This window comes from Artemia sp. Qi Xiang Cuo, chromosome 16 (assembly GCF_049724085.1).
Source record: "Artemia sp. Qi Xiang Cuo chromosome 16, ASM4972408v1, whole genome shotgun sequence".
NCBI lineage: Eukaryota > Metazoa > Arthropoda > Branchiopoda > Anostraca > Artemiidae > Artemia > Artemia sp. Qi Xiang Cuo.
In genome coordinates this window covers 50,239,888-50,257,923 of record NC_142809.1, presented here as the reverse complement: position 1 = coordinate 50,257,923, position 18,036 = coordinate 50,239,888, and the positions used below count along the sequence as shown (strand labels likewise).

At 34.4% G+C, this 18,036-nt stretch overlaps 2 protein-coding genes across 2 annotated transcripts; both read right to left on the bottom strand.

Moving 5' to 3' along the window:
* Positions 1-253: 253 nt before the first annotated feature.
* Positions 254-12,800, bottom strand: sstn (stepping stone). The gene is given in 4 exon segments (XM_089101959.1): positions 254-1,330; positions 1,332-2,066; positions 5,486-5,634; positions 12,770-12,800. Coding segments are annotated over 2 exon segments (753 nt in total). The 5' UTR covers positions 2,057-2,066; positions 5,486-5,634; positions 12,770-12,800; the 3' UTR covers positions 254-1,302.
* On the bottom strand, positions 5,482-16,842 carry LOC148943052 (uncharacterized). The gene is made up of 3 exons (XM_089102427.1): positions 15,507-16,842; positions 13,015-13,324; positions 5,482-5,634 (listed from the first exon to the last, which is right to left on the bottom strand). Exons 1-3 carry the CDS (start codon positions 15,677-15,679, stop codon positions 5,482-5,484), a joined length of 636 nt encoding a protein of 211 aa, XP_088958553.1. The 5' UTR covers positions 15,680-16,842.
* Between the last annotated feature and the right edge of the window lie 1,194 nt (positions 16,843-18,036).

Below are 18,036 nucleotides of genomic sequence, written 5' to 3'. Positions count from 1 at the left end.
CCCAGGGCCCCTTCTACATATTAGTACACCAATACCATACTGCAGATCAATGAGCCACTATGGACCCGACAGAAAATGCCCACATTCTAACATGTTTCTAATTTCTAAGTCACAGAATTTCTAAGGGAACGAGTAAATACATCAAATATGCAGAGGAAAAAACATCTCTTAATAGTTTCCCGGCATGTAGAATATGCATTCAGTAAGTTTTAGAAAATATATAAATAATAAACCTATGGCTAAAAGCAATAGAGACACTTAAAATCGCTTTTTATTAAAATGACAAATTGCCATTTTTGGCATAAACATACAAAGAATACCACAAAGTCTTTGGAGATAAAAATAACAGTTTTCCGATGCCGGAAGTGTTTAAGCTTAAAGCATATTATCAAAACATAGACATAAAATCAACCAAAGAACTCAAAACTGGCCAAAGGATAAATGAAAAAAGTGTTGAAGAAGAACATAACAAAATCAAGATCCTAAGCAAATTGAGTAGTCTCTAGAGAATAAAAAATATTTAGTTACTTCTTTCTATTTATTAGCATTTGATATATTTCCAGAACTTTGAATCAAAAAAAGGTTTGGTAAAACCTAGGAATTTGGCATATTAGCAAACCGTTTGACCTCTCCGCGTTGCTGAAAATTATCATAGTTTCCATTGTAGGCTTTCTTTGAATCAGAATAAAACTGATATTTTCAACTTAAAATTCAAGAAAATACCACCTTTCTTGAACATATGATACTGTGAAGCATAATATTCAGCATCTATCAGCAACGTCTAGTAATGAGTTAAACATTTCATAATGCTTTTGAAGGCCTATAAGCTCGTGCTTAGTCTTCTTACTATAAGGATTTTATATATAAATATAAAAAAACTGGGAAAATAACACAAAAACCATAATTATATAAACTTACTCCTTTCGTAAGCACCAATATATTGCTAGCCTTTTAAAATACCCGTTATTCCCAATAATTCTAGCGTGCACACCAATCCATCAAATGTGATATCATAAAATGTTGGCACGAAGCCAAAATTCAGGGGACGTGAGGATATTTCATAAGTGGGAGTTTAAAACTTTTAAAAAGTGAATTTTAATGGCCCAGACATCCGTAATTCTGTCCATTTCATTGTTTTCTTCACAAAAAGATATATACATGATGTCAGAGAGATCTTCCCAATATCCTCCCTCTTCATACAGAAAAACAATTATTAAAAAAATACCTAACAAATAAATGACCACTTAAAGTCAGAGCGACTCAAAATCATTTAAACTGTGAATGGCAAGGAAGGCACGTATATCAATAGGGGATAGGCCTGTCTGACTTTGACTGGTGGATTTGAATGAAGGCTTGATGATGATTGATAGACTCTATTGTCATCCATTCTAACGTTGCTTACTTGCTTTTTAAACTTTGTACTATATTTATAAAAATCTGACATTTCAAACGGTTTTGAGATTTCTCTATAAGGCTGTATAGTTGCAGGTTGTATCACTCTTTGATTTTTAGGCGATTCAAAAGGCACAACAGATTCGGTAAGTCTTCGTTCAGCTGCACGATCAACTAAATTTAAAGCTGCAAACTGGGTATTAAGGTTGTCCATAGGGTATACATTATAGCTACTCGGTTGGTCTATGCTTTGTGTTTTACTTAATTTCTTCCTTGATATAACTGGCGAGTCCACACAAGTTTCATACCAAACTTTCTCTTTTCCAGTAATGGGATTATCAGTAGATTCAGTTCTATCATTTTTCACACAGCTCGCGAAATGGTCACTCCGTGAGTCACTCATTGTACTATAGCTTCGGGAGTGGGACGCTGAATTTTCAAAGCTCCCGCTGCTCGATATGAAGCTCATATTGTGAAGTTGATTCAATCCTTCTTGGGCACTTTTGGTGACGTTCTCCCGAGAGCGATATCGTGGACCAATTGAGGCACTATCAACTCTGTCAACAGCAGGAATTGTGTAGCTTGGAGTTGGCGGTAAATGAGGGAGGGATGACCCACTTACATCCAACCAATGTTCTTCACAAACAGAAAATCCAGTTCGCATATGGGCCACTCTGGAAGTAGATTATATTTTTACTATGCGTAACCATTATCATAATCGTCATTTTATTTATAACCCGTTTAAAAAAATTGGACAGGGCCCAGAAAGGACTGAGTAAAAATCAAGGAAAACAAAAACAAACAACAGAAAGAAAAACACACTTCGACAGGTACGAACACGAGACAAACAGAAATGATCAAAGATGGGAAGGCTCCTGGATTTCAGTAGGAACATAATGAACAGACTTCTCAATAATCCCGGCTAGGTTTACCAATCGATACTGTGCATTTCATCGATACGGGGGGGGGTAGAAATTGATATAAATTTCTCTTGATTTCTGGTAATATTTCTGGTCTACGCCGTTATTATGAAAGTAAAGAGTAATATTAAACCCCAAAACAAACAGTATTTTTTCTGTATAGGAGGAGGGCTGCCCCCTCCTCATTTCCAACCTCCCCCTCGTGGTCGTAGAAACTTTGGAGGATGCACCTTCAATAAGAAAATTTAGAGTTTTATTCTTTTTTTTTATAAATCGAAAGTGACTGGAGATCAACTAGCCCCTATCCTTGGACCTTTTTTGATATCTGGTCCTTTTGTTAACCATTAAGACTGATTGACATTTTGAGGTACCTATTTTGTACTTTCTTGATGGCTGCTCAATTTTGCAAGTGGAGAAATTTTCCATGGGGCGGGGGGGGGAATGCTGGCCCCCAATCCGGCACATGCGAAAAAAAAAGGTTCAAGCTCCCCCCTACCCCCAAAAATGTTGAGATTTCGGAAATTTTCCCTCCAATATATACTATTTTCCTTATAACAGCCCGTTTTATAATTTGTGTCTCGCTCTTAAATGCATCCCCCCTTTCAGGCTAAAATCTTGTGTACATGCCTTCTGGTGACTGGGGAAATTTTTATTTACATCAAAACAAGTTCAAAGCTTGATCACGATGCATAATAAGAAATCAATTCAGTAATAGGTTGAAATCAATTCACTTAGCCTGGGGCACAAATAACACGGGGGGGGGGGATTACCCACTTAAATTTGTAAGGTTGATTTTTTGGTTAAAAGGTCGTTTTTAGGCACTTTCATTTATAAAAAAATAGAAAAACAAATCTCCCCAAGGCTTTTGAGCAATACCTTTTTTCTTCTAAAAAAAAATCTTTTCCCCCTTTATTCACGAAAAATATTTTCGTGAATTTCAGTCCCTAATCTATGCATGGGAAAAACAAGCTTACTTCGCATAAAATTAATCAGAATAAACAATATGTCAAATATTATTTATATACTAAAGATTAAAGCTTAAACTGATCACCGTCATGTCGTTCAACTGACCTGTTCCATGGCAAAACAGCCTATTAATTAAGCATTACTTATGTATACAAAGTTAATGAACCATAATCTCGGAACGTTTAAAAATAGTTGTGACGGAATTTATATTCACTGCAACAATCTAGTACATCCGTTTTTTTTTTGTAGGTTTCCTATAAGAAGTAACTAGAAAAAATTGTTCGAAAAATTAAAGCTTGGCCAGATTTCTGAGTCCGAAATGTCCAAAACGTACGGGAAAATTTGGATTCTTCCAAAAAATTCCTAATGTACCACATTATTCCAAAACCCCTAAATTATATCAAAAACGGTACAATTCGTACCACGTTGTCAAGGCTGTTACGTACCCGTAAGCCCGGGCATTTGTTTTTTGTTGAAGATTTGAAACAAATTCAATTAAAATTTAATTTTCGTAAAATAGTAGGTTAGTTTAATGGCAGGTATTCTCTTTTGAAGGCAGATCTCCTTTGAAGGAAATTTTAGGAATGCTTTGAGGTAGAGGGCAAAGGGTTTATTGTTCTCAAATGTTTCATCTCCATTAAAGCCTAGGGATTTGTGCATAAGTTAGCACGAGAAAAATTATTGATATCTTCTTTTAAACAATGTTCTTTCAGATGGGGGCTAAATTACTTTCATCACTACCGACATTGTTATTAACATGATAAAATATTCAGCTGATCCACAGTTCATCTTCTGCAGGTTATTCCAATATTTTAAAGCAATATAACTGTGGTGAAAAAATATAAAAATGAAGAAAAAAACCATTATTGTCCACCAATACCCCATAAAACAGACATAATAATCTTAAAAAAATTATTAAAATCTTAAAAATGAAGATGGTTAACTAGCCGCTGGATGTTCATACAGGTAAAAATAGCTGATATCCACAATTCACCCATAAGAGGTGAAAGGACCTTCATTATGATCTGTATATCTCACTAGATAGAAGAAGAAGAAGCGAGGAAAGGCGTTTAAACAGGTTGATTTAAGTGAAAAAAATCCGCTGATTTTTGAAATATATTTTTACAGTAAGGGTAATTCAGATTGGCTATCAGTGCTCTGGGCCATTTAAGGGCAATTGGAGACTTAAAAAGAGGCTGGCATTTACATTTAGTTAAAAGGAAAAATTGTAACCTTTGCGTTTACACCTCGTATTGTGCAAAACATTCGCTTTCTGAGAAAAAAAAAAAAAATACTAAGTTGGTCTGATCTAAATCAAATGCAGTTTTGTTATTACACAAATAGGTATGAATCATTCCCAAGACAAATTTAACATGTACTTTCAGAGGACAACAAGAATAGCTTGTACTTTCCTAAGAATCTAAGAGACATTTTTGACATGTTAAATTGACATTTTAAATACATGTTTCGTCAATTAACGTGCGATTTTTTCTCGAACAGTTTTTTCTATCTTTAAAGAAAACTACCTCCCCCTCTCCTTAAATATGTTTCTATAAACAAGGTATACATACCAGAACGACAAAACTAATTTTTCTTATTATGACTTATAACTGCAAAGATGCTTTAGAAGCAATTTATAATGCGGATTAAAAGTTTAGTCCAACAATGTATAACTATTAGTTGTACAGATTGTTATACTTTTCGAAGATTTTTCAATTTTCTGTATTTTTTGTTCCGAAAAAAAAAAAAAAAGGCGGAAAAAAAAACTCTTGGGGAGATAAGCTGAAAGAAAGAAAAAAAGAGAGAGAGAGAGAGAGAGAGAGAGAGAGAGAGAGAGAGAGAGAGAGAGAGAGAGAGAGAGAGAGAGAGAGATAGAGACAGAGAGAGACACACACAGAGAAACAAAGAGAGAGAGAGAGAGAGAGAGAGAGAGAGAGAGAGAGAGCGATCAACGAACCATCATTTTAAATTTAGGGTCCTAATTAAAAGAGAGAAAAATAGCTTCTAGAACTAAACTGAGCTTTAAACTGAGAAAAATGTGGACGGGAGCCACAAATCTGGAAAAAAAATCGTATAATTATACGTTGAATGTGAACTTATAGAAAAAATTCGTGACTTCGAGTAAGCGCCATAGGATAAAGAGCCCTCTCTCCCATAACATCCACAAAAATCTGTGTATAATTTTTAGTCAAAATTTACAAAATTACCTATATTCCACTGCGCTTTGTTGTCTTGGGATACCTCCATTAGGTTGTGGCAAGTGTTCAGTTTGCTTTGTCGCATCATTTCCAAAATCCCAGCTAACATCTAACGATGATGTTACAACCGGAGAATGTACTGTATATGGTACTGTATGCTAAGGAAGAAAAAGAAAGAAGATTATTTAAATCACTGCTTCAAATATGCATTGACAAGTAAATTTTAAATACTAAGTTACGGGAGAAGCTAAACCAAAGAGAAAAAGAGACATCACTTTCCTGTAATTACAAAGTAAAAAACAGTCATCTAATTTGAGTGATTTATGTATGTCACGTGTATTCGTAACCCAATCAGATTATTCATTAATCTTGTGCAAGAAAGGAGAACCAAAAATCCAAAAACGTTCCGAAACCACAATGACTGCAGATGGCATTCCACAAAAAAAACGACGAAAACCATGGAAAAAAATATATAAAGAAACCAAATGAGGCTGTTTCAGTCAGTGCAAAAAAAAAATACACGCACAGATATTTCGGCAAAGACCTCTGCTAAGCCATCCCCAGTGCTTAAAAAAGAAAGAAAAGGGGTAGAAATGATGGATCAGAGTCGCTTCTCTAGTTCGATTCAGTCTACTTCGAAAGATTAGTTCTTTTTAACATATGCCTTTTTTCGTTTATTGCTTTTCAGCACCGAGGAAGACTTAGCGCAGGTCTTTGCCAATATATAACTTTTTTCTTATCGTATTTTTTTTTTTTTTTTTTTTTTTTTTTCTGAAAATCATGCTCGTTTGGTTTCTTTATTTTCTTATTCGTTTTCTTCGGTTTTTGTCGAACCGATAGGCCAATCTCGGGAGAATCTTTCCGTGGAGGATGTTTCCTTGGGGTAAGGGACATTTCTATGAAGGGGGCGCCGGATTTCCCAGCATTATTTAAAAAACGATCAGAATTAAAATAAAAAACAAACAAGTTTTTTCATCTGAAATTAAGGAGCGGCATTAGAACTTAAAACGAACAGAAATTATTACGTATATGAGGGGGTTCACCCCGGAGGCAATACCTCGCTCTTTGCGCTAAAGTTTTTTTAGTGCTTTCAAAAGAGCTATCTATTCTAATTAAACAGCCTTTGTGATTCAGGGGTTTATGATTTAAACAAAATTTTAACTTTTAACATAAAGAGCGTGGTATTGACTAAGGGGAGAACCCCCTCATATATGTAATAAGATAAACAAAAAAAAAAAAAAACAATAAAAAAACAAGCGATACGGCTCAATAGTAATAGAAACTTTTAAAAACGTAATTTTGATGTCAATAAATGTATCAAAAGAATGGGCTTATAATGCTGATTCTAAATATATAAATTTTATTAAGTTTAGTATTACTCATCAAAGGCTACGAGCCTGAGAAAAATTTACCTCATTTTTTAAAGAGGGGGGAAACATCCCCTACAAGTGAAAGAATTTTAATGAAAATCCCACCGTCAGATACAGCGTATCAGAAAACCCAACTACATAGGTTTCAAGCTCATATCTGCAAAAATCTGCAACCTTGTATTTTTTGCCAGAAGAAAAATATACGAATATAGAAGTTCGTTACGTAAGTTGATTTGTAAATTACGTCAGAACCAAATTTAGAGACAGCCATTTAGCAAAAGAAAAGTAAAATTTTTATGCAAATTTTGTTTACTTATTCAACGACGGTGAGCCAAAATAAAAGCTGCATTAACTAAAAAACGATCAGAAATTAAATAAAAAAACACAATTTTTTCAAACTGAAAGTAAGGAGCAATATTAAAACTTAAAACGAACAGAAATTATTCCGTATATGAAAGGGACTGTCCCCTCCTCAACGCCTGACTCTTTACGCTAAAGTTTGAATTTCTCACAACTCTATTTTTGTTAAACAATAAAAAACTTTAGCGTACAGAGCGAGGCCTTGAGGAGGGGACAGCCCCTTTCATATACGGAATAATTTCTGTTCGTTTTAAGTTTTAATATCGCTCCTTACTTTCAGTTTAAAAAACTTGTTTTTTTATTTAATTACAATAATATGACGATAAGTGATTCCTCAATTTTAACAACACCATAATCTTTCATCATTCCCGTTTAAACAGTATTTTGATTGTCGTTTTTTAGTAAAATTAAAATAAAGACTTTTAAATTCAATTAATTAAATTAAATATAATTAAATAAAATTTAATAAAATGTGAAATTAAAAAGACAAGTTATTCAAATTAAGTTTTTTTTTCAAGTAAAATACAGCCGACATAGGCCTTTGGGTGTCTTGAGAAGGGCAACATCACCACACTTATTGCTGGCCATTCCTGTTCGTTTTCATTTTGCCTTCATTCCCCTTTATAATTTCTGCTCTTCATTTACTCAAAATTAGCTTGAAGCGTCCAAGTTAAATTTCAATGCCTAAATATCTATTAATCTTCTCATCCACTTGGGTTTTTGTGAAGAACTGAAGGAGTAGGGGTTTGAGCTCTGTCACGCATACGATGGGGATACTTGGTTTGCAAGGAATTTATTAAGGAGGGACTTTTGGACTTTAAGACAGGGGATTGGACTTGATCAAACAGTCTAGAATATAGGAAGATATCCCTACAATATGTAACTTTGTATAAGAGTTATTTCAAGTATCATTTAATAAAAATAGCTACTGTAATCACGGCTAGTGGCGCAACTAATTTACGCTATCTTTTACATCATACTAAACACTGAGTACGATTTGTGACACTAGTTAAAAAAGAACGAATAAATTGCTGAAACAATTAGTTCTGTAGTGCACTGGTTCAAGCTTGTTCTTGTGGCGTGTGTACTGGTTGACTACACCGGCGGGGGGTAGTAGGGAACGGTGTTTATCACTCAAAAGCACGGAGTGTCCAAATTTACACATCAGATTAAAGTATAAGTATATATGAACAGTAGCGAGTCCTAACTCTACATTAAAGATTTTTGACATACAACAATCTAGACCTCTCTTCATGACCCTAGCTTCACGCACGCGCAATGACAAATGTTTAGTGCAATACGACGGGCTTATGGGAAACTGCTGTGACGCAGACGGATTTCCGTTTCCGAGCGTTTTAATGTGTATCATATCTGAAGAAACTTTTCGCTATATATATTAATATAGAGCGGTGAGGGTAGATTCATAAGTGACATACTTGGTTCCTAGGATAATTTTAAGGCTCTTTTTTGTACTGTTTCAATTTATCGTTGAGGTAGTCGATGCTAAAACCTTTTCAACGCTATTTTTATCTCACTCTTTTTTAGTTTTCTTTTAGCTTTTACCTTTTTAACTCTCTTACATTTTGCCACTTTTTTTTTTTTTACTAATGAATGGCTTTGCCTTTATGATATTGTTGTTTTTGACATTGTTTAGCCAGTTTTTTAGTCGTTGTGCTATTTTTTTTATGACTCCGAAGTCCAAATTCGGCCCTTCGGGGCTTGTGTTAGTCATTTTTTGAAATAAACATCTTATCTTATCTTATGCTATACACTTGTGGTTCCCAAACTGAGCACGCCTTTTCAAGAAAAGGACGTATATAACACGTGTACACGACCATTAATTGTTTTATAGGAAACCCGAATATATCTTGATTTGTAACATAAACTGGCATTATTATTACTTGGCGTTTAAGTATGATGTAGATAGTATTAAGTAGTACCAACTATTTTATTTATATTTCATTACGAATGAAGATCTTATTTTATCAATGGTTATTTAAAGTTTGATATTAATTTTTTTAGCTATGGTCCATGGAACTACTGCGCTAAATAAATTTCTCTCTCTCTCTCTCTATATATATATATATATATATATATATATATATATATATATATATATATATATATATATATATATATATATTAGTGTCAGGGGGACCCAGGGGATGAACATCAGTTGTGGAGTTTTTCCTGTAATCCAGTCATTTTAGATTATAATAAATTTGTTTCTGAAAATCAGCTTTGTAAACCAAGTTCTATTACCATACACTTACTTTCTTAGATGGTGACTTATTCAATAATTTCGGCACTATTACACTTAATGGTGGCATCTTTACACCTTTGACATTAATGACAAAAAAACATCTCCTAACATGTTCTCAAACGGAGGATCAGTAGGGCAATTTAGGTCAGAAGAATTTGTTGTAACTATCTCAGCAATGTGATACTAGCAAATAGGACCTTCAGGCACAAGAGCCAAGGGTCATTTCGTTTCTATCTTTCTAATGGCTTGAAACAAAACTTCTAAATAGCCAAAAAATTTGTATTACCATGAATCTGTTCCTGAAAAAAAAAACGACTGCAAAAATTTAAGTGATGAAACTAATCTTTTCTTCTTAAAATGAGTTATAAGTGAGCAGGTATTTGAAAGAGCCAAAATCATAAATCAGAAGAGTTTTTCACTTCTTTAATATTCTGTCTAGAATACGTTCTTTAAAGTAGTTCACATTCGAGACGAAAATATTTAAAAACGGGTAATTTTTCTTTAAAATAAGACAGTGAAGATAATATCAAACAGTTCGTGGTAACGAACTGTAAGTAAGGAGCGACCCGGCTCAATGGTAACCGAAACTCTAGAAAACGGGTTTTTGATACCAATAGATATATCAAAAGAATCAGATTTCAATGCTGATTTCAAATATATAACTTTCATTAAGTTTAGTGCTACTCATCAAAAGTTACGCGCCTGAGAAAATTTGGCTGATTTTCGAAAAAAGGGAGAAAGACCCCATAAAAGTTATAGAAACTTGATGAAATTAACACAACCATATTTAGCGTTTCAGACAACTCTGTTATAAAGTTTTCAAGCTTCTATCTACAAAAATGTGGCTTTTTGCATTTTTTGCCACAAGAAAGATCACGGATGCGTGTTTATTTGTTTTTTTGTTTTTTTTTCCCCAGGGGTGATCGTATCGACCCAGTGGTCCTCGAATATCGTGGGAGGGCTCACTGGAACAGAAATTAAAAGTTTTAGTGTTCTTTTTAAGTGACCAAAAAAAATGGAGGGCAACTAGGCCCCCTCCCACGCTTATTTTTTTCCCAAAGTCACCCGATCAAAATTTAGAGATAGCCATTTTGTTCAGCATGGTCGAAAATATGATAAATATGTCTTTTAGGGTGACTTAATCTCCCGAAGTTCCCAGAGGGAGGGCTAAAAGTTATGAACTTTACCCAATGTTAACATATAGTATTGTTTATTGGGAAGTATACAGAAGTTTTCAGGAGGTTTTTTTTCTGGTTGTGGGTGGGAAGGGTGGGTCTGTGGTTATGTTGGAGGATCTGTTCATGATGGAAGTTTTCATGGGGGAAGGGAAATTGCCTTGAAGGGGGCGCCGTACTTGCCAGCATTTTTTATTTTTTTTTGGTAAGTATACAACAATTGTAAGGACGTTTTTTTTCGGGAGGGGGGGCTAGAGGAGGGGGTTACTCTGGAGAAGATGTCCGTGGAGGATGTTTCTTTGGGGGAAGAGACATTTCTATGAAGGGGGCGCCGGATTTCCAAGCATTAGAAATTAAATCGATCATTAGACGATCAGAAATTAAATAAAAAAAACAAGTTATTTCAACTGAAATGTAAGAAGGAATATTAGAACTTAAAACGAACAGAAATTACAACGTATGTGAGGGGGTTCTCCCCCAAGTCAATACCTCGCTCTTTACGCTACAGTTTTTTTTTAGTGCTTTCAAAAGAGCTATTTATTCTAATTAAACGGCCTTTGTGAATCAGGGGTTTGTGAATCAAATTTTTTTTTGAACTTTTAACGTAAAGAGCGTGGTATTGACTAAGAGGAGAACCCCTTCATATACGTAATAACATATAAGTAATAAAAAAAACAATAAAAAAACAAGCGATACGGCTCAATAGTAATCGAAACTTGTAAAAACGGAATTTTGATGTCAATAAATGTATCAAAAGAATGTGTTTATAATGCTGATCCTAAATATATAAATTTTATTAAGTTTAGTATTACTCGTCAAAGGCTACAGGCCTGAGAAATTTTACTCGATTTTTAAAGAGGGGGAAACATCCCCTACAAGTGAAAGAATTTTAATGAAAATCACACCGTCAGAATTCAGCGTATCAGAAAACCCTATTACATAGGTTTCAAGCTCATATCTGCAAAAATCTGCAACTTTGTATTTTTCGCCAGAAGAAAAATATACGAATATAGAAGTTAGTTACATAAGTTAATTTGTAAAGACATCAATTTAGCAAAAGAAAAGCAAAATTTTGATGCAAATAAAAGCTGCATTAACTAAAAAACGATCAGAAATTAAATAAAAAAAACAAGTTTTTTAAACTGAAAGTAAGGAGCGACATTAAAACTTAAAACGAACAGAAATTATTCCGTATATGAAAGGGGCTGTCCCCTCCTCAACGCCTCGCTCTTTACGCTAAAGTTTTACTCTGTCTCACAACTTTATTTTTTAAAACAATAAAAAACATTAGCGTAAAGAGCGAGGCGTTGAGGAGGGGACAGCCCCTGTCATATACGGAATAATTTCTGTTAGTTTTAAGTTTTAATGTAGCTCCTTACTTTCAGCTTAAAAAACTTGTTTTTTTTATTTAATAAAAACTTAAAAACAAAGATATGCACCCAAACTCTATACAAAAAGAAAAACCAAAGGAAACTCACATTTAAACAAAAATCTAATAAAGTATTAATAAAACAATAAAGGTCAAGGCAAGATGTTTGCGATATAGTAATGTGCGTATATATCCAATTATTTTCTTAGAGTAATTCAAGGTATGGCCTAAAATCTTGTTAAAAATATTTGTTCTTCGCCAAAAAAAAAGACAAAAAAAACATAATACTGTTAAAGGTAAAAATGAAGACTTCCACAATCCTCAGTTATATTGTCTCCAATATCACCTAAAATGGCCCAACTTTCGCTTACGACACTTTCAACAAACTATGCCACTTTTTAATTTAGCGTTAGTATTAAGTACAAAAATTAGTTAGCAGATTTATCAATTTTGTAAAGATACATGATTAGAACAATCACAGGAAAGAATTAGAAGAAAATAAACAGAAAACAAGAGATTTCGAAGAGGATAACAAAAGACTTACAATAATTACAAGAGACTAAGAAGATTTACACAGCAAGAAACTTAAAAGAGATAAAAAGAGAGCTAAAAGAAAACTAAAAGACTTACACAACAAGGGACAAGAGATAACAAAAGAGCAGCAAGAATTACAAGAGATTAAAAAGACTTACACAACCAGAGACTTACAAGAGATAACAAGAGAGTTACAAGAATTTAGAGACTAAAAAGACTTACACAACAAGAGATGACAAGAGACCTACAAGAATTACAAGAGACTAAAAAAAACAAAGTAAAATACAAAAATTAAAAAAAAAAATTAAAAAAGGCTTTCATCTTCAAATGTACAAAAAAAAAATTGTTTTACTTGCTAGAGAAAACGATTAAAATTTTTTATGACAGAAAATCCAGAACGCTTGAAGTTAAAAAATAAAACAAAATAAAACTTAAAACTAAAATAAATAAAAATTAAGCGAGGAGACCAACTTACATGATCTTCTTTGCGAGACAAGGCGTTTCATTCCAGCCAATTCAATATCGTCTGCTGCATGTGAAGGAGGAAAATCATGAGATGCCCTCTGCTGTGGAACATTATAAGCACCAACTGCTGCAGCTGGGTCAACGCCCACAAGCAGGGAGTGAAGAGCATAAGCAGGAACACTGGGTTGAACTGACGCTGTGCCGTAAATTGGGCCGACTACAGGATGGGCATACTGCTGAGGACCCCGCTGCGATTGTCTAAAAGGGGTATGACCGTTGATGATTGGTAGTGCATGATTACCAAACAGAGCTCTATAAAGAAAAGAGAAGAATAAGTACATTTAAAAAAACGAAAAAATAATTAACCATAGTGAAGTATCCAATCAAAGGGGTGTAAAGGCTTGTTCGGCATCCCACGTACCAAGAGCGTATCTAGGATTGTTTCAGGGGGAGGGGTACAAAAAAAACTTTAAAAGACACATTGAAAGTTTGTTTATATTCATTCTTGTTATGTTTTTACGAGTCAGACAAACATTTCGGGGGGGGGGGGGGGGTTAAAACCCCCTATCCCCTCTTGGATACAGCCTTGCTGCGTACTGACAGCATAGACTGTTACGGGCAAAAATGTCCATATTGACATTGTGTTCAGTGATAATTACCAACAGATCATAAAACAAAACATACAAATCATTTTGCACATCACTGCTAATGTTTTTTTCTGAATAACTATGTTCCTCTGAAGTTGTTTACGGCAGTGATACACGATCGAAGACTGTAACTCATGACGAGGTAAGCCAAATTCCATGATTGACTCAAGAGAGGACAAACTTTTTGTTTTTTATTCTGAATCAATGCATATATCTTTGATCCAGTTGGAAATTGTACTACATACAACTAAATTTAAATGGATGGTGAGGAATTAATGAACCTGATCTCTTCTTTTCTCACCCAAAGATTTTAGCGGTTTATAACAATTAGTGCATTTAACAATTTATAGATGGCCCTCATTCCTTTGGTTCCACAAGATATAAAACCACTCCAGAAGCCCATGAATAAAAAAGAGAGAAAACAAATTTCTCGCGTAACAGAAGAAGAAGACAAAGAATATTGACAATTTATTTGATTTTTTTCTACTTACTATGTGTACGGGTAAGGCAATACACTGCTTTCAACCAGTTCCCTGTAACTAAAATGAAGCACACCGACAAGCACGTACGCAAGAATTTGTTTGGGGGGGGGGGGGCATATCCTTCAAACCCACTATTCTGTGAGAAAACTCAGAAAATTCTGGGAAAATAAAAAAAAATCGTGATATTTCGGGGGGGGGGGGGGGCAGGCCCGAGCCCCCCCCCCTGCGTACGTCCCTGCACACCTACATTACAACACTGGCAGCATCTTGCTGAAATTGCGAAAAATCCTTTAAACGTTTACAAAACCTCTCAACTAGTGAATTATCTCAAAAATTTGCATAGAAATTCCTGAGAAGTTTTCTTCCATGGAATTTCCCTGGAAATCCCCTACGGATTGTTTTCGGCATTCGGCTGACTGACCGTATCTCAAACAGTAAGCTGTACGACAACTGTGGTTCAATCTGCTTTCTAGGGCTGTAGAGAAAGGATGTGATGGCTAAGACACGTTCTGCAGATGAATGATGACAGATTGGCAAAGATTATATTTGCTGGCCAACCATCTAGGATCAAACGAAAAGTAGGTCGTCCCCGAAGGAGGTGGGAGGATGCCGCAAAGAAAGATTGCAGGAAAATAGGAACTTATTGGGAGGGGTTAAATAGCTTCAGTCAGCTTGGTACTGCAGTGAGTTGTTAGTAGTAGTAGCAGTATCTTTGGCTAGTCCGGCTAGTCTTTCAAAATTGTACATGAAACATTATTTTTTTTATAAAGTTTCGTAGAAGTTTAATAGAAAATAAAGTAAAAATTCTGTCAAACAGGGGTACCTTTGAAATCAGGGATCCCCTAAGGACTTTTTTTGCTCAAAACGCTTCATATTACATTTTCTAAGCTTGTGATGTGAACAAATTATGGGTGGAGCGGGAGCAAGGACAACTGTATTGGGGATAGATGGCCCAATACTGTAGAAAACCTTTGTGTGTCTGGTTTTTCAGACACACAAAGACAACATCTTTAGGCCCTCTGAAGCCAATGAAGGCTCTTGATACTCTGGCATAGTTGGCTCTTGATACTCTGGCATAGTTAGCTCATACAAGATTTGTTTCTAAAAGTGGAAAGAGGAAGGATGGGTCAAGGGTGGTTTCTCACAGGGAATGGTAAAACACAAAGGAAGATGTGCAGTATTTCCCCTTTTGAGATCCGTTCCAAGGCTAGTCCATTCAAAAGCAGAAAATCAAGCTCTAAAAATACACGAAATGCACTTTAAGGGGTATTCCATTTATTCCTTGAGAGGAATCCCCATTCTCCTATTTACTGGAAGTCCGTCGTTAGTGGATATTAACTATTCATTAGAATATTTGACACTAACCTTTGCTTGATAGGGCTGTTTGGGGCACTAATGGGGTTTTTGCTTCGAACCATGACAGGAGATAAGGAACCATCTTTAGTAGTATTGGCGTTTCTTTGTTGTCCAGTTGGAACAGGTGGCATTCGAGTCACTAATGGGCTATTTGGAGGCAAAGGTGACGATTGATTAGCCATCAATTGAGCTGAAATTAAAGGAGGTATTACCAATAAAATAATGCAAATGGGCTTTAAAAATTTTTCGTTTGGTGAGAATTACAACAAAATACGTAAAAAAAGACACTTGATATATGGTTGGTAGTGTTTTTATTCGTGTAGTGTTTCCCGTTTGCGTAATCACTTTGATTGGTTAGTCGCCAGATGCTATAGGTGACTCATCCCTCCAACTGTGAAGTTCAGTTTCAGGTTCTGTATGGCTTTCTTTGATTAATAAAAGAATCAAAAGTACCAGTGAAGATTTCTATTCAGAGGAATAGGGACAGTACTTACTAACCATGCAGCACAATAGACGTGTTTCCACCACACCTGGTATCTGAAAATCAGATGGTACGTGTGAATTTACTTAACTGTAAGCTAATACACGATTATTTGAGTACTATTCGTATTGCTGATAGCCTGGGGTTATCGACAGTGGCAACAATTCACAAAAATGTTGAGAAGGGTAAAATATATTTTTGCAAATCTAGAAGCGGGCAATTTTTTTACCGATTTATCCACTGAAATAACCAAGCTGTTATTTTGCAATAAAAATACCAGAAAAATGTATTTCTCAATGGAAGTACCAAAGAATATTTCGAAATCGAAGGGGAAGGGTAGGCAAGTGTCCCCCTGTATATCTGGCTATACATTTGCTTCGGCAAAGAAATCTGGGGGGGAGGGGGTAAATCCCAGCCACCATAAGGCTATACATTTGCTCAGGCAAAGAAATCCAATCAGAGGTGCATTTGAGCGCCACTATAAAGTGTGGATGATAAAAATACTGAAAAAAGAAACTTCCTGATGGGTCGAATTTGAGACCTTGCTTCAGCCCATGACTGATTTTACATGCGAACGAGATAATGTCGATATATATTTCGAATTCACTAAAAAACTTAAAGAAGTAAAGAGCTATATTAAGCCAAAGAAGACCAGAAACAAACTAATTTTACATTTAAAACTAAAAATGAACAAACATTACGATGAAAAGTCAAGTCAAGCTTAGAAAACAGAAATTATCAATAACAGGAGTTGGGCCAACGCCCCTAAGGTGTCGTAAGATCAACAACACAACAACAAAAATGATATCCCAAGGCTAGTCAAGGTTTAAAAATAAAATTGTAGGCTACTCTTTGTTCCCTACCCTCCTTTTCAAAACCCCCTAAACGACTTGAATATCATTCGCATTTCATTGCAAGTATTTTGAACAGTGGGTTTTTATTTGTCAAAACATGAAAAAAAAAAAAAAAAAAAAAAAAAAAAAAAAAAAAAAAAACAGAGATTACTGAAAAGTACTTATGAAAGTAAGCAGATTGCTTAATACATAATTATATTCATTCCTGGACGTATCAGTAGCTTTTGATTATCAATGTTGTATAAGATAAACTGTTTAAAATCTTGTTTTCAGTGAAGCACAAATGGCACTCTAGCCTTCAGAAGACTTAGGAGATATCAGATGACGTTAGCCATCTAGGATAAGCCATCTAGATGACGTTAAAAATTTAGGATAATTTTTGTTTTTTTTAAGTAATTTTGTTCATTGTAATTTCTGTTCGCTTTCGATCTCACTTATCCACTGAATAAAAATTTATATTCGTATTAAGCTTGAAATATGTCTGAAATTTTGTTATGGCTCAATACAGCTCTTTATTTTTCTTTGATAAACGTCTTGTTTGAATAAAAGCTTTTTGATTAATTTCTGCCCGTCTTTAATAAATAATTTCTTAGACCACACTGCTTTTCCATTCACGAAAAATTAAGCAAGAAAAACGGGTTTTAATTTTTTTTTTAATAAAGCAGTGAATACAATAAAATAAACACTTAATTAAACAAACATACTCCAAATACTTCAGCCCCGCGTCCGAGAGCCTTTCTCAATGGAAAAAAGAGAAAATGAAAAGAAAAATGTTCTTTTAAAAAAACTTAACTTACATCAAAATAGAACATACTAAACACATAAAGAGAACGAAAAAAAAAAACAAAAAAAAAAGGAAAAAAAATATAAATAAATAGGAAACAAAACTCACATATTAAATAAAATGAGTTTTGTTTCCTATTTATTTATATATTTTTTTCTTTTTTTCTTTCTCTTTATGTGTTTAATATGTTTTATTTTGATGTAAGTTAAGTTTTTTAAAAAGAAAATTTTTTGTTTAATTTTCTCTTTTTTCCGTTGAGAAAGGAAAAGAAAAGACTCCGAATATTTCGGCCCCGCGTCCGGGAGCCTTTCTCAACGGAAAAAAGAGAAAATTAAAAAAACATGTTCTTTAAAAAAAACTTAACTTACATCAACATATAACATGCTAAACACATAAAGAGAAAGAAAAAAAAAACAAAAA

Excerpts from the sequence above, each read along its gene's own strand:
- LOC148943052 (XM_089102427.1), bottom strand. The coding sequence starts at position 15,679 with ATGGCTAATCAATCGTCACCTTTGCCTCCAAATAGCCCATTAGTGACT. Across the intron at positions 13,325-15,506 it reads AACAGCCCTATCAAGCAAAG|AGCTCTGTTTGGTAATCATG; the intron begins GTTAGTGTCAAA and ends TTTTCTTTATAG. Across the intron at positions 5,635-13,014 it reads AAAGAAGATCATGTAAGTTG|CATACAGTACCATATACAGT; the intron begins GTCTCCTCGCTT and ends TTTCTTCCTTAG.